General features: G+C 37.5%; 1 protein-coding gene across 1 annotated transcript; it reads right to left on the bottom strand.

The window, feature by feature from the left end:
• Positions 1-10300: 10300 nt before the first annotated feature.
• On the bottom strand, positions 10301-15247 carry tph1b (tryptophan hydroxylase 1b). Its single transcript, XM_056247948.1, has 11 exons — positions 15108-15247; positions 14267-14401; positions 13727-13910; positions 13537-13637; positions 13337-13404; positions 13046-13242; positions 12750-12885; positions 12064-12190; positions 11865-11960; positions 11319-11452; positions 10301-11234 (listed from the first exon to the last, which is right to left on the bottom strand). Exons 1-11 carry the CDS (start codon positions 15195-15197, stop codon positions 11060-11062), a joined length of 1443 nt encoding a protein of 480 aa, XP_056103923.1. The 5' UTR covers positions 15198-15247; the 3' UTR covers positions 10301-11059.
• Between the last annotated feature and the right edge of the window lie 2114 nt (positions 15248-17361).

Here is a 17361-nt window from a genome sequence, read left to right as displayed (position 1 = left end):
TATTTATTTCACTCTTCTTTCATCCCCTGACTTTACAAAAACTGCTCAGTGGGACACAAGACTTTCTCAGATGCATCTGACCTTTGTAATAATTATTCAGCACAGCTTCATGACACTTCTTCTACAATTGTGTTCTATGGGATGAATAAAACATTTCATCACTTTATACTGTTTGTTTGTGTCTGACTGCGTGTTATTTACGTAATTTTCCTTACCATGCATTTTCCTTGATTAATGTGCAGTTTTATGAGAAAGTATGTGGTATAAGTGTATTGTTTTGCTAACTGTGCATAAAATGCAGAAATAGGGTAACTTTAAGTTTATGATTCACAGATATTGCACTAAAGTAGCATACGTGATCTCCCATCAGCCAACAACAAGTATTTGTTCTCTTGCACTATAATACATTACAGGTAAGAGAAACCAGCTTTTCAATGATGCAATGCTGCATATTGGAATAGGGCAGGGTTTCACTGGCAGGTTGAATTTCATTTGGACCAGAAATCAGGAAAGCCCTGGAGGGTCTTTTTCTTCTCCTTGGAACTGTCATATTTCACAGAGGGAATCAGAGTATGAGAGCGACACAGAGATTCCAATATTTAGGACATAAGAGTTTTAAAATAATTGCTTTTTATATAGCTTACTTCAATGATTCCAGGGCAATGACAGTTACATATTTGATGACGGGACTTAGGACATACCCTCCTCAGCTGCTCACTGGAGGTGAGTAATGAGTTAAACTAACTATAAACTGTAACTGTGCTGATGATGTGGCTGCAGGCCACTGAGCATGTGCAGTAAGTCTGCTCAGGGCCTTCTGCTGCTCATGCATTTACTTCATCTTCCTGTGCTGTCACAGGACAGCCTGTCATCGAGCAGCCAGACCTGAAAGTTTAATGAACACCAATTAAGCCTTCACAATCGCTCAAGTGGTTTGGACTACTGGCAGTGAAGATAGAGGATCGATGAGATGAGATAATAAGGAGAGAGGAGAAAAGGAATGGAGAGGAAAACAGAAAAAGAAGCCAATTATAAAAGATTATATATAAAACTTTAAACTATTTAAAAGTTATGGACATATTTATTTTAATTAGTGAAGTATAATGATCTGCTCCTGCAATTAATATTATTTAGAATATTATGATAAGATTAACCTTATGTTAATATGAATGTCATAATATTTAATACATTTATTACCGTTGCAGCTCATGTGCTACACCAATATGCCCTTTAATATTTCTCTTTTTTTTATTAGTGTCATCCTGTGATCTTTATATCAATACTGAGTTCAGAGCAGCTCTGACTGCTTGCCCACATGAAACATTGACACACATGCATTTCATCTACAGCTCTTTGCTGTCTGCCCTTTCATATCTTTTCTGGTGGGAACCCTGTAAAGCAGCCAAGCCCCCTTTAACTCTCTCTCTATCTCTTCTATGAAAGCAGCACTGGTGTGCGTAGGCCTCTATGGTATACAGATCTTTTACTTCCCCACTGGAATAAGCTTGAAATGCACACTCAGTTTATGCACAGATATAATAAGCAGATAGGAAAACCTATGTGGTCTAACAATCAGTGAAAATATGTAGCCTATTGCTGCCTCCAACTGACAGAGACTCAGTCAAGCATCATAGAGGAGTTGGATCCAGCAAATACTTATAACTGCATGGATTAACATACCCAGTCTGTGGGCAATACAGCACACACAATGTATACAACACAATCTAAATAACCCTATACAGATCTAATTGTCTTAGCAATATGACATGTTTTATTGTCATAGTGCATCATGACATTTTTATGATATTGCATAAGGATTCAAAAAGATGTAAACTGAAGACCATTGATTTTTAATGTGGCTGTCTACACAGAAATCTCCAGAGGACTTTGCATGTTCTGTTGTTGGAAGCGGTTCTGGAGACAGTCAAAGTGATGTTATTTTAGTCCACCTCCACTAAACACAAACCAAGCATCTCCTTCGTTTGTCACAGGGCTATGTAATGTGCATGAAATCAAATCTTGAAATGTTGGCTACTTCAGCTGTTAATCTAATTATACAGTATGTCTTCATATTTGTAATAAAAAGTGAGCTTTGAAAGTGAGCTTGGAAATGCAGTAAGCTTGTGCTTTTCTCGTTTTAGACCTCAGTAGCTGATCATAACACCTGTCTGTCTCAGACAACTTTATATTTGTGACCAATTAATTATGAAACACCCCTATGAAGAGAATCTTGCTCAATAAGTGGCTGCATCCAAAATCATTGTTAAAATAGCCCATAGTCCAAAGTGGTTCAACCTTAATTTTATGAAGCGACGAGAATTTTTTTGTGCGCCAAAAAAAACAACTAAATCGACTTTATTCAGTAATTTCTTCTCTTCTGTATCAGTCCCCGACACGCATTCACGAGGACGACAACGTATGCTAGTTAGTTAGCCAGAGTAATTAATGACAGAATTTTCATTTTTGGGTGAACTATCCTAACCCTTTAACCGGACGCTCTGAGGTAAAGTGTTCAGACTGCAGATCAGCAACGATTGTATTTAATTGTATGCTACAGTACAGGACAGACATTATATTAATTTCATAATGTCCTTAAACATAACAATATTGCTGGCCATAAACTGAGGAAGTGTGTGTCCGGTGTGCGTTACCTCGAGTTGTCCTAGACGCGACGCGACGCGGAGATGCGCTTCTCGTCCGGTGTGCGACCCCCTTAAAGGTGCACTGTGTAATTTTTAGCCGCATCTAGTGGTGAGGTTGCGAATTGCAACCAAGAGAAGTTACGGTGGCCGACAGGAAAATATGTCAGTTAAGCCAGCCTTTCTCAAACTTTTTTCAGTCAGGGCACCTTTCAAAAGTGCATAAAATCTCAAGGCACCCCAGTGTAAAATATAATTTAAAAACACTGCATAACCCAAATGTAAATGCAAATGTCCTGTTTATTTAGACAGAACAGTAATGAACAGAGCATAATACGAACTGTAAATAACAATAATAATAACAATTTTATAGCACCTTTTGGTATATTGTGGTCAATAAAAAAAATTATTTGCTTATAATTAACATGACAATGTGTACAAAACTAAAGTGGCCTAAATTCACGTTTATTTTTACGTTTCTGTCAGTCTGAGGTGTTGTTGCTATAACGCGTTGCTATGGGTTGCCGCTGCGTCACTTGCGTCAAGTTGTGTGTGTGTCTTGCTTCGGTCTTGACTCTTGTGAGACGGATTTTTATGGTTAATTTTATATATTTATTTATATTTATATTTTTATATTTTCTGCACTATAAGGCGCACTTAAAAGCCTTTAATTTTCTCAAAAAACGACAGTGCGCCTTATGATCCGGAGCGCCTTATACATGGATGGTGAACACACGTTCACCAAGACGGGGAGACAGCGCCGGGCGACTTACGCCACTATCTGCCAATGGATCGTGGATGCCTGGGCTGATATATCAGTCTTAACTGTGATCCGAGCTTTCACGAAGGCAGGAATAATCTCTTCATCCTGTTTTCGGTCGAAGTACAGTAGTTGATTGTCGAGTTCGCGCGCGCGATCAAACCTCCTCCGTGTGTTCAACATCTGATTCGGATGAACTATCCATTTGAGCTGATATTCTCAGAACACCACACAGCACCGTCATCGGCTGACAGTCTGAGTCTCCACTGTTGCTTAGTTACCAATGATCGCGTGCGCGCACTCGACAATCGCCTACTGTGGACTTCGACCGAAACAGGAAGAAAATACGGGTATGTGAGCTGGCTGAATAAACATCATTTTTATTCATATCTTTCACATTTACTGCAGTCAGATTCACCGTGTTCACTCACATGGCTGTGCACTTGTAATGACACATTAAGGTTGTTAAGAGGCTAAAAGCAGGTTTAAAACTTGCCCCGTTTAAGTCAACAGGGTGCAAATTTTAAAAAGAGGATAACACGGTGTAGGCAACATCGTTTTTTTTACCGTATATATTTTCGTATATATTTATCTAAAATGAATTTACAATTTTATTAATACGTTCATATGTTTAAAAAGAAGAAGAATGTATTTATGTAAATTTATTTATATATGAAATGTCAGATTATTTTTAAATTTTTTGGCGGCACCCCTGACACAGTCAGAGGGCACCCCAGTGTGCCGCGGCACCCACTTTGAGAAAGGCTGAGTTAAGCAATGAGGTTTCTTTACAAATTTAAATTAAGAAATTAGGTTTGCTTAATTATTCAGTAAAATGATACAGTATGTCATTGCGAATATTATTGTTACTTGTTCATCATCAATTGGGAACAACAGCCACAAAGTGGTAGGACACGTAAAATTACAGAGCGGGGTCAACGCATTCTGAGGCGCACAGTGCGCATAGTCACCAACTTTCTGCAGAGTCAATTGCTACAGACCTCCAAACTTCATGTGGCCTTCAGATTAGCTCAAGAACAGTGCGTAGAGACCTTAATGGAATGGGTTTCCATGGCCGAGCAGCTGCATCCAAGCCTTACATCACCAAGTGCAATGCAAAGCGTTGGATGCAGTGGTGTAAAGCAGGCCGACACTGACGAATCACGCTTCTCTGTCTGGCAATCCAATGGACGAGTCTGGGTTTGGCGGTTGCCAGGAGAACGGTACTTGCCTGACTGTACCAAGTGTAAAATTTGGTGGAGGGGGGATTGTGGTGTGGGGTTGTTTTTCAGGGGTTGAGCTTGGCCCCTTAGTTCCAGTGAAAGGAACTCTTAATGCTTCAGCATACCAAGACAGTTTGGACAATTTCATGCTCCCAACTTTTTTGGGAACAGTTTGGGGATGGCCCCTTCCTATTCCAACATGACTGCGCACCAGTGCACAAAGGAAGGTCCATAAATATATGAATGAGTGAGTTTGGTGTGGAGGAACTTGACTGGCCTGCACAGAGTCCTGACCTCAATCCGATAGAACACCTTTGGGATAAATTATAGCAGAGACTGCGAGCCAGGCCTTCTCATCCAACATCAGTGCCTGACCTCACAAAACGCTTCTAGAATAATGGTAAAAAATTCCCATAAACACACTCCTAAACCTTGTGGAAAGCCTTCCCAGAAGAGTTGAAGCTGTTATAGCTGCAAAGGGTGGGCCAACTCCATATTAAACCCTACGGATTAAGAATGGGATGTCATTAAAATTCATGTGCATGAAAGGCAAACGTCCCAAGACTTTTTGCAACATAGTGTATTTTGAATAAGTAATTACTAGTATGAATGTAATTGACTGAATGTACGTACACTGTAAAAAATTCACCCGTATATTTACAGTAAAGAACTGGCAGCTGTGGTTCCAGCCCTTTACCGTAATTTTACGGTTTCAACAATGCTGTAATTTTACAGTAAAGTACTGGCAGCTGTGGTTCCAGCCCTTTACCGTAATTTTACGGTTTCAACAATGCTGTAATTTTACAGTAAAGTACTGGCAGCTGTGGTTCCAGCCCTTTACCGTAATTTTACTGTTTCAACAATGCTGTAATTTCACAGTAAAGTACTGGCAGCTGTGGTTCCAGCCCTTTACCGTAATTTTACAGTTTTTAATTTTAAGGCTGTGCTGTATTTTCACAAAGTACTGGCAGCATAAAGTTAGAATATAAATACTGTTTTTTATATACTCTATTGTCTGATATCTATTAACATCCCTATATGTAGCATAATGTATACAGACATTCCAAACAGACTTTTTACTCAATGGAAAAAATAAAGACAAAATAGATTATGTATTAGTACATTGTTTGCCATTTATTTAAAATAGGTAACAGGTTTTAACAATACAATAACAGTATTTAAGGAAAAAAAGTCAAAGAAAATACATTTTAAAATTCAATGAGAGGAACCAGTAGGCAAACAGAAACATTACAAAGAGGCAAAAAAAACCCCACTAAAACCAGCCAAAATGTCACATCAGCAACCAGGCCAGAGATTAAGTCTGGGTCTGAGAGGAAAACATTGAGAACCAATGGATGAAAAATCCTTGATAGAGGCAAAAAAAAAAAAAAAAAAAAAAAACACTGCCAAAATATCCCAAACCTGCTTTTGAATGATCTGGCCTGAGAGGAATTCCAGATCTGAGAGGACATAATCACGAGAACCAATGGGTGAAGAAATGTAGGAAGAGGCAAAAAACAGCCAATACGTCCCACATCAGCTTTTGACAGATCTGGTCTGAGAGGAAATCCAGGTCTGAGAGTAAAGAAAATCAAGAAAATCTTAGTGCTAAAATAAAGCACATTGCAAAAAGTGATCACATACTCTGCAAACACTTTTAAAAGAAACATAAAATGATCATGTTAATGTACTTAACTAATCTTAATTCTTTTGTCACTTAAAAAACAACACCACGATCGTAACATTAATTCACAAGACCACCGTGGATGAATCAATGTCTTCTAAATCTGAAGCCAAACGATAGACGTGTGTAATAAAAATAATAATCGTTTTAACTCATTTTATTTTTGTGTAAGAAAAACAAAAATAAAAAAAATACTAAATGAACTATAAATCATTACTTACGAACTACTGCCATAAGATTGTTCACCAGGGACATGGTGACGTGACAGAGAATTGTGAAGCTCATGTGTCGGTCATCCTTGCTTCTGTGTTACTTCTGGAATATCAAATGCAAAAATGGTAACGTTACTGCATGATTGTGCACAAGAGTAAGTTTGCAAGTAAGTTATACATGGCGTGAAACTCACCAAAGATTAAGGCAAACTGTCTCAGTAAAACATTTACATCAAGTGAAGGATTCCTAGGAAAAAAGAAGAAAATAATTATTTCGAAATCTTTAACCAAGCAAAGAAAATCGACGTCAGAGTGCGGAGAACATTGAATAGTGAAATGCCTCAGCTGTTGATAACTGTCTGTCTGCAAAAACGTGTTTCGCGCCGCAAAGAATATTCGTCTTTGCCTCGTCTTTCAAACACAACCTCTTTGACTTAATACTATAACGACATGTGAATCTCACAAAAACGCAGGTACTTGCATCACTAAATCGAACAAAGAAAAAATACATATCTAATTTGCTTTGGGAATTTTAATATTATTTGCATGGAAACTAAACAAATTGACCACTACATTTTAATTACAACATTGGATCTGGATATTTCGAGTTGTTTTGTAATTATTCTCCATCTTATGTGCATGATATTATGCGAATTGATGCAAGATTCGCACCGTGTAACGTTACTGAATCACAAATTCATATAAATCGAGTTAAGGGTTAGGCTACTACAAAAGAAAGCCCAACTAATTTCTAAATGGTAACAACTTTAGCCAAGCAAAGAATTCGCAGTAATAATCGCATAGATTTGATTTAGTAATCGGAGCTCAGAGAGCATTCATTAGCAGCTAGGCGAAATGTCTCAACCGTCGAGCTCTGTCTGCAAAACGCGATTCGCGCTCAGTAAGCAGTTAAAAAAAAAATACCTCATAAAAAAAGGCGATTTTACAGGTTGGGACTCTGGAGCAACATAATAGAATAACAGCAAAGAAATAAACTTACCTTGAACAGTGGCCTTCTTTAAGACAGCAGGAGTGTTGCGAAACCATTTTGTTCTTTGACTGCTTTCTGTTCGAAAAGAGACCGCGTTGAAGATGCCCCGCCCACACGTGCTATTTTTTACAGTCCAATACTGTTTTTTCCAGGAACAAATTGGTTTACACATAAATGCTGTAAATTTACAGCAAGCAATTAATTTATGGAACATAGACTGTAAATTTACAGGATAAAACTGTTTATTGAAATAACAGTATTTTACTGTTGGAAATTGGCTGTATTTTTACAGCAATTTTTAACAGTGTAGTATGACGTAATGTATACGCCATGTTGTCATTATCACGTGATTATGACCATTCAAAAATCCTCTGCATGCAGCGACAATGCAGCATGGTGTCCATCAGCTGTTCTTACGACAGAAATTTCGTATTACTGTTAACATAACTGTTGCAAATAAAGGTTTTTAAAATATGCGCTATATGTGTGAGTGTATTTCTCTGCTCTCAACTTTAAAATTTGCCATCTCATCTTTGGACCCTGCAACACATTTTCTACCAATGAAACTTTTTTAAAATAACATAACAAAAACGTGTGAAAAATCTCATAAACAAAATAACTTGAATTGCTCTGTTTGAAATTGTAAATTAAAACGAACTCTCCAGCCGTCTAGCTTTAAAATGGATCACGAGTATTCGCTGGGTCACATGACCATAAATTATAAAATTACTTTGAAGTGACCATGCATGTACCCTTCGCAACGGCCTTGTGGAAAGGGCCCTTCGTGAAGGGATCCAGTTGTTCACTTTCGTTTGGAACACCCCTACAAATGGCATCCCCTTCCCGAAGTTCCCTTCAAGCAGTGGCGTAGGTTTGATTTTGAAATTGGTGGGGACGGGGACATCAATGTATAATAAATATATATTAAGTTTTGATCGAAATTATTGCTACGGATATATCAGTGTCACTGGATATTGGTAGGGACACGTCCCTAGCGTCCCTACTAAATTCTACGCCCCTGCCTTCAAGGGTTCAAAAACGCCATTTGCCCAAATGTCCATCGTATCCACACTTCTGAATCATGCCGGAAGTAGGTCATCCGGGTACTTTTTGTCAACTCTTTTATGAGTAGCCTACTGTGAATTCAGACATACTTACTATATAGTAGGGAAGTATGCGATTTTGTATGCCCCTGATTGCAGACAGACCAACGAAAGACTGCACGTCAAACTTGTTAAACCGGACGGCGCGTTGAACAAGCTCTGCTTTTGTGTTAGTTTTCTTTAAATGAATGTTGTTACACATCATATTTGATTCACATATAGTGTGACGATCATGATATAAATAACATAGAGAAACAAGATGTTTAGCAGTCATTAAAAATGTTAACATATCAGCATTAGGCTACTATATGTTCTTGCAGTGTGCTTACTTATTTTAGCAATAATTGTAATTTTCTCACATCTGTAAACGCAAAACTTTAAACACTACATGCAAAATAAATCAAATCAAAATGAATGTGACGATGGTGACTGGAATTTTTTTGTTGTGTGTGTGTGCATTGTGCAAACATTGCTATGGGATTTGCTACTTTAAAGGGATAGTTCACTTTGAAATTAATTTTTGATATGTTTTAGCTTACCTCCAGTGCATCCAAGATGTAGGTGTCTTTGTTTCCACAGTATCTTCAATTTTGATAATTTTAGGTAAAACCGTTGTTGTCTGTCAGTCATACAATGGAGGTGAAGGGGGTCCTCCTCAAAGAGCAGTCAAAATTAAACATTATTTAATGACTCGTAAATGTAAGTACACATTGATGCCCTAAGACACGAAACGAGTGGTTTTTGTGAGAAAACGAACAGTATTTATATTGTTTTTACCTCTTGTAACCACAGCCATTCCCAAGTTATCTGAGGGCGCGGACGCTTCCGTGTGTGACGTGTACGCAGACTGGTGCATATATATACCCTAGATGTCGCCTTGGCTAAGGTTTCGTTCCAATGAACTGCCGTCGCCAAGGCGACATCTAGTTTATCTATGCACCAGTCTGCGTACACGTCACACACGGAAGCGTCCGCGCCCTCAGATAACTTGGACATGGCTGTGGTTACAAGAGGTAAAAACAATATAAATACTGTTCGTTTTCTCACAAAAACCACTCGTTACATTTACGAGTCATTAAATAATGTTTAATTTTGACTGCTCTTTGAGGAGGACCCCCTTCACCTCCATTGTATGACTGACAGACAACAACGGTTTTACCTAAAATTATCTAAATTGAAGATACTGTGGAAACAAAGACACCTACATCTTGGATGCACTGGAGGTAAGCTAAAACATATCAAAAATTAATTTCAAAGTGAACTATCCCTTTAAATTTCAGGGTATATTGATTGTGTTCCGTTAAGAGTAACCACTGTAATAGAACAACATTGCCCTCTGCTGGTAAATGTGATTTTTTGAGGGGTCATTTTTAACTTTGTCTGTAGAAACTAACTAATAACAATCTTTGATGGAAAAAAAATTCATGGAGATAATGATTAAAAGCCAACAAACATTTCAAAATTCTGGGGTTTGTGAGCTACTTTGTTTCAATAATTTCACCTGAATCATTTGTGTGATTCAGATTAAGTTTGCTAATAAATTATTTAATTTGTGCATTAATCTATTTATTACATTTTGATTTCTACTTGTTCACTATAAGTATTAACTTTCTTAATTAGAATTCAGTAAAACACAAATGGACACGGACAAGCAGCAAATAGGCTATACAGTCTTCAAAACACAAAACACAGTATACACACCACAGCTTCAGCTTCACATCAGGATAATTAGAAAAAGGTGAAACATTTTGGTTATAAGGCATATTTTTATATCACAAATGCCAATAAATAAATTATTCAGCTCATGGTAAGAAATGGGTACATTTTCTTAAAGATACAGGTCTGATGTTGGGAAAACCCTTTAACTGGTTGAGAGTACACAGCAAATTACGAATTTAGAGCAATCTAAGTTTTAGATAAGAGTTTGATCATTTTACGACTATAACACAAATGTGTGAAAGTCTCAAGATGCAATGTTTGTAGGAGTGTTTTTCAAACCTGAGCTTTGTCTCTGAAGATAGACTCCAGACAAGGATTAACCATTTCTATTTTTCCTGTGTATTTGCATGCAGAGACTGAAGTCATAGTGGAGAGAAAGTTAGACTGTATGAATATAGTGGTCATGAGATAAAGTGGTGGCTGTAGTTTTAGCTGTGGTGGTGTTTGAATAGCAGTGAAGGACTCTGAGCTTGTTGGTGTATTTAAAGAGCACTTAAAGACTCTCCTGAAAGCAGTGCTTGGATATTCAAGTGCTTTGTGGTATTTGGCAGATTATCAGTAGCAGAGGAAAGGTGCTCACAGAGACATTAAGAGTGATTCACCTCTGCAGTCAGAGAAGGCAGATAATGAGATAATACTATGGCAGTGCTGAATGTTGAGTAACGTGCTCTGATATAAGAGATAGCTGGAATAAAAGCCTATTAATATGAGCGAGAGTCATATTGGTTTCAGACACCAGGGTGTGCGCTGAGTCGACAGAGAGCGTCTCCTACAATGTCCAGCTCGTGTCTGAGCTCCTCGACCACGTCGTTGATGCTGGGCATGTCCTTCAGCACACATACGCTCTGTGTGTACGGGTTATAACGCAGGGAGAATGGACGCTGGATTGTCTTTGCAAACTCACTGTGAAGGATAAAATGTATGGTTAAAACAAAATAATAATGATATAGAAATATAACAGGTCACATATACAAAAAATAGATTTACCGCATTCTAAATTTAGCTTCCTCAAAGCTCTCTGAAACAAAGTAAACATCTTGAAAGGTGGTGATGAGACACTCCTGCTTACAGGTGACCTTGGGCTCAAAGGGAAGGATTTTAGCAGCGCCTGAGAGAGAGTGCTTTAAAACAAAACATGTGTTTCAGATATCACAGTAATGTTACAGTTTATAATATTACAAAATATTTCTATTTCAAATAAATGCTGTTCTTTTGAACTTTCTATTCATCAACAAAATCCTGATTTTTGTTTTGTGCGATGATAAAAATAATAAATGTTTCTTACAAACATTTAATTACAAAAATATAACAACAGAAAACAGTTATTTTAAATTGTAATAATACTTCATAATATTACAATTTTTTACTGTATTTTTGATACAGTAATGTAGCCTTGGTGAGCAGAAGATACTTTTAAAAATGGGGAACAACTAATATTTTATTCATATTTATTGTTCAAATTATTAGATTAAACATAAAAAGATTAATGTTCTAATCTTTAATTCTAAAAGCGATAATGCGTATCTAGTGTACCTTAAGTTCGCTGATGGACGAGAGAAGTCCAGCACCGTATGCTCTGAGTGAACCCTCCTGCTTGCACAGGCCAAACTCTACCGTGAAGAAATAGCACTGCAATGGCACACACACCAACATAACAACAATCAAAACTACTGCAAAAAATATTAAGGCTTTATATGCACACCAGGACAGCAAAATGTACTGAAATATATACTGTTGCTAATTTCTGCACAGCATCATCAGACGCCCCGAGAGAAGCCAGTCCTAATTCCTGAGAGAACTGTGCAAAACTTGGTTCAGCCAACAGAGGAACATGACCCAGCAGCTCATGACACGTGTCCCTGAAAGACATAGACATGAAGATCTCTTTAATTTTTTCATTTATTTGTATGTGCCTATTTCACATGACACACATACAAACGTGAAGTGAAGCAGGAGCAAGCTATTAAATGTGGTTGAGTTATTGTTTCATCGCTGAAATAACATTGAAACAATGATAAATGGTTGTAAAAAGGTTAACAAAATCAATGATGAAATTGATGAAGATCCGTACGAAAAGTTAACAAAACAAAAACAATGCTGCGATATATCGACATTGATTTGATATTCAAAATTTAAAAAGAAAATTCAACAGGGATTTAACATGATTCATGACGTTGACACGAAATGGAGCCCAAAGTACAAAATATAAACTGCTTAAATCATCTGGATGTAGTTTAATTTATTGAATAAAAGGTGCTGTGTTTGTTTCCATTCCTGCATGTGTAACTTCTTCACGCATCGAGTTTGAAAGACAGTGTGTTGCTTCAACAATGGGTGCTGCATCATAAAAGCCTATCTCAAAAGATTGTGTCGATAAATCGGCCTGAAGAGATAAAGGGACATATGCTTTGTACTCACGGTTCAGGAGTGTAGAGAGGATCTGAGCTGTGACGCACATATTGTGTACAGTGAAACACTCTGAAGGCCAGACCAGCCAGAAAGTCTCTCGGTGACAAGTACCCAGCAACAGGGCGAATGGTGAAGCCAGTTCGCTCTGAAACACACATACACAGTATACACACATACACATCTACTGTCCCCTGCTGGTGACACAACTAATATTTCTCTTCAGTTCCCCTCTTTTACCTATTGTAAGGTTAAAATGTATCTTAAAAAAAACTGTGTGTGTACAGATCATGTGTGCTCCGTCTCACCTCTCAGGAAGTTGGACACGTCCTCCAGCTGTGGTATGTTGTCCTCTCTGTAGCCGCAGTACTGGGTGAGCAGAGGCAGGTTGTGCAGGTACTCTCTACAGGCGTGTGTGGGGTACAGCTTATTCAGCTCCCGAAACACTACACCCCACGTCTTCACCTCTTCCTCTGTGAACTCCACGCGTGGTATGGGATCTCCACTGCAGAGGGAGATAGAACCATGTCTGTATAAAGATATATTGTAAAACATATGGAATTAATCCAGTTATTGTTAAAAAACCTTATTAAACGTACTGTTTGTAACTCATGGCAAGATCAGCAAAATATTTCCTTCTCTTACGATAAACGTTGTCTTTGAATCCCTGAAATCATTTAAGAGCAAAAATGGTTTTCATACACAGAGTCACAACTCAAATACTGAAGACATGATCAGTATGACATAAGTACTACTAATTATAAATAACCAGTGAATTTCTGAAGCAGACAATACAAACCGGATGATCCGCATCCAAATCTGAACCGTACATTAGAACACGACAGGCACTCTTATCCAGATCTGAGATCTTCTTAGGGAACCAAGGCACTTCAGCAAGATCTGAAAAATGTATTTTCACAATGTTGCACATCTTTTTTTCTTTTTCTTTTTTTTTTACAACTGTCTAATGAAGGAGTAAAACACAGTACCATTTACAGGCGTCCAGAACTTATCAGGTGAGTCCATGGCTATAATGCTTGTTTGTTTGCGCAGCAGCTGAACAATATCTTTCAGAGTTTCTCGATCACTGTCACAATCCACTAGTACTTCCAACTCCGAGTTACGCCGTCGGGACTTACGTGACTCAATATGCAAAAGATTTACCTGGTTGTCCTGTTTATAACAAATGAAAATAAATAATTTAGCCCAATTATATTTATCAAATTTACTGTTTGAATAATAATGAGAATTCATATATTTGGAGATCTACTAGATTTATAATGTGTGATAACTGCAGTGACAAGGTACTTAAATTTATACATATATCACCAGCATTTCTTCATTCATGGACATACTTTCCATAATAGGGTTTGACAATTATTGTAAATTATTGTTTTAGCTGGAATTGCTAAACAATTAGTTATTTAACCACTTACCTTTTTTAAAGTGCCAGCTATGTATTATCATGACTCTACTAAAGCTAAGAAACACCAAATAATACAGATAGATAGAATAGAAAACATTTATACCTGAAATAATTTTAAAGCCTTCACAAGCCCTCCAACTTCATTCTTCAGAGAGAAGACAATTGCGGCATGTTCCCTCTTGGAGGAAAGTTTCTTGTCTTTGTTCTCGTCTTTCTTATGAAAAGTAGTTTTGTTCAGCTTAATGAGAGAGAGAGAGAGAGAGAGAGAGAGAGAGAGAGAGAGAGAGAGAGAGAGAGAGAGAGAGAGAGAGAGAGAGAGAGAGAGAGAGAGAGAGAGAGAGAGAGAGAGAGAGAGAGAGAGAGAGAGAGAGAGAGAGAGCTATTATATTCAGTACTCAGGTGTTTCTTCACATTACCATGACAATCTCTCTACTATAGAACAGATGTGTAATATCCTGCGTGAGTGAACGTATGTTTGCTTTTGACATGCTTTTCAAATAGGAAATCGTTATTCAAAGGCAAATAACATGTAGCCTAAAGAACATTATTGTCAACAGGTTGGGTAGGATCCATAGTGCTAATAAATACTTACATGACTAAACCAGCACTATGTGGTGGACAGCGACTTTAAAGTCAACAGCCAATGATATCAACAAATCACCTTTTTCTGTTATATTAACAATACAATAGGCCTACATAGATCAGAAGTTCATGCGCATTCAAAAATATGTATTTTTCAAAAATAAGTTTAATTATTCAAATGTACATTAATATGTTAAGCACAAATTATATTTAATATTATATTATTAAAGTTATTGCAAAGAGTTCAATTAACAATTAATGATTGCATACAAGTCTATTGTAACTCGTCAAGTTCTAGTAAAGCAATACAAGAATACATCCGTATTCATTTTGAGTAGGCCTACGTAAAAAGTTGCTCTTACCTCATTGTTGAGTTGCTTCTCTTCGTTACTCTTATTGATGGAGTCAAAAGACCGTCCTCGACGCGGTCCGTCAAGCTTGTTGGCGAGCATGGATGGGTGCTCTTGATTTTATAGTAGAATATGGAGAGGTCAGTGGATCAGACAGACGCTGCTATCAGTCTGGTAATGATGTTTTCTCTTTGGATTTATAAAGAGATCCGGCGGAGGAGGGGGAGGAGCACGACCCCGACCAGCCCGACCAGAAGGTTTTAGATTTTGCAAATAGGTTCAGTAAGTGAAAACTATTTGAACGTTAGATCATTATGAAACAATTAAAAATGAATAGCCTAATAATAATAATGTTATTGATATAATCGCAAAATGGGAGAACGGTTTTTTTTGTTTACCCCGGTGACTCACTATTGACATGTTTTGTCCAGTAACTAGCCTACTTTTGTCGTGACTATTGACATGTTTTGTCCAGTAACTAGCCTACTTTGGTCAGTCACGTACTATAAAGTTTCCTGTCTGAATGTAGCCTAAGTTTGCTTTTATCGTGTTGCATTTTTTTTCCAACATCTACTTCAAAAATATAATGATGATGTTGGAAATTTCATCATTAATGTAAGGTTGATTTGAACTAATTGTTAAAAAAACACTGTAGAAAATTCCTTTTGATTCAAAACCTTAAATTTAATGAGATATCTAATTGCCAACTAGCCCCAGTCTCTCCTGTATACATCTTATTTAGCTTACATATTGATCATTATCGATATCATATTGGTTATCACCCTGAAAGTGTGAAGAGTCAGATCATAATAGACATGTACTTACGCTATTCATAATGTTAATTAATTTATTATTTTGATATTTAATATTGAATCACAACAGTATCACACAATGTCAATAGAATATGCCACATTAAACACCAGCCTTTCAGTAGATAACAAGGAAAGAGAAGAAAAAACCTGAGAACAAAAAGGTCAGGAAATAAAAAAAAATAGAAAATCGAGTATCTTGCAATGATCTCTGCTGATATGTTTCAGCACTATTGCCAAATGAACAGCTCTGACAATGCATTAAAAGATTCATAAAAATCGAGTCGAAGACCTTGGCATTTAAACACACCCAAGCTTTCATTTGGTGCATATTGTTGATTTATTTACTCTTTCCAAGGTTGGTCTAGGATCAGTGAGCTTTTTATTCACGCCTCTGTGGAAAAATCAGTGATGAAAGTGATGTGGATAATGGTCTAATAAGACATGGCAGCAGGTCTAGATTAACTGGTGACGACTGATTCGGAATGTGCTTGTCACTGGTTCCTGTTGTCTCCCAACCAAACTAAAGGCACAATCCACACTATAGTTCCAGTCCGGGGGTGATTTTTTCCAAAGGGAGAACCATGGAAAATAATAAAAGCACGTCAATGAGCGTGGCTCGGATTAATAATGATATGGTAGTTATGAGCAATGGCTGTTTACAAGCTCACACCAGCATTAATTAGCTCAAAACGCAATATAATTAGGTACTGCTGTAAGTCCATTTCCAAACAACATGACTAATCTTTTATTCAGACATTCTCACGCTACTTCTGTGCTTTATTGGTCCATTGTCTGTGCCTCCCACTGCTTGGTCATTGATCTGAAAGACCTCCATACCCCTCTTCAGGGGGACAGACAGACAGTCTTTTGTATGGCAGTCCATAAGTACACATCTCATTAGGCTTCATGAAGTGAGAGATTCACCATCTATTGAAACACAGCCAGTTTATACCAGTTCCAACAGCTTGCTGAGATTTTTTTTTTTTTTTGCACTATTTAGTGCAAATGTAGAATATCTTTAGCTCTGCAAACCAATTTCCCATATCATAAAAATGTTGAAAACCAAAAACGTGAGTGAATCAAACTTTATGACTCAAAGAAAATCTCATTCACCACAACTCATTTAGATGTAAGGCACAAGAAATGCTTGAACTTTTTTGTGGTAATAACCATCAGGGGGTACAGAGGAATCAGGGGAATTATGGTTAGCATGTATAACTTATATTTACAGTATGTAAGAGATTTCCATTCATTTCCTTTTTTCCATATACAGTAATGACGTTTGTGCAGAACCGGTGACGTACAGTGTGATTGAGCCAAGTCAAATCATGCTCAGACTAATCCAATGCAGTGCTGGAGTCTGGTCTACAGTAAAGCTTCACTGTATGCACACAGCTTCTGCAATCAGAGTCAATTCAATCTACCGTCAGTCTCAGCAACAGGAAGTTCCCTTC

The sequence above is a fragment of the Rhinichthys klamathensis genome, unplaced genomic scaffold (assembly GCF_029890125.1).
Source record: "Rhinichthys klamathensis goyatoka isolate OS25496 unplaced genomic scaffold, OSU_Roscu_1.1 h1tg000051l_1, whole genome shotgun sequence".
In the NCBI taxonomy this organism is placed as follows: Eukaryota; Metazoa; Chordata; class Actinopteri; order Cypriniformes; family Leuciscidae; genus Rhinichthys; species Rhinichthys klamathensis.
Note: the sequence above shows the minus strand (reverse complement) of the source record. Positions and strands in the feature narration are given on the sequence as shown.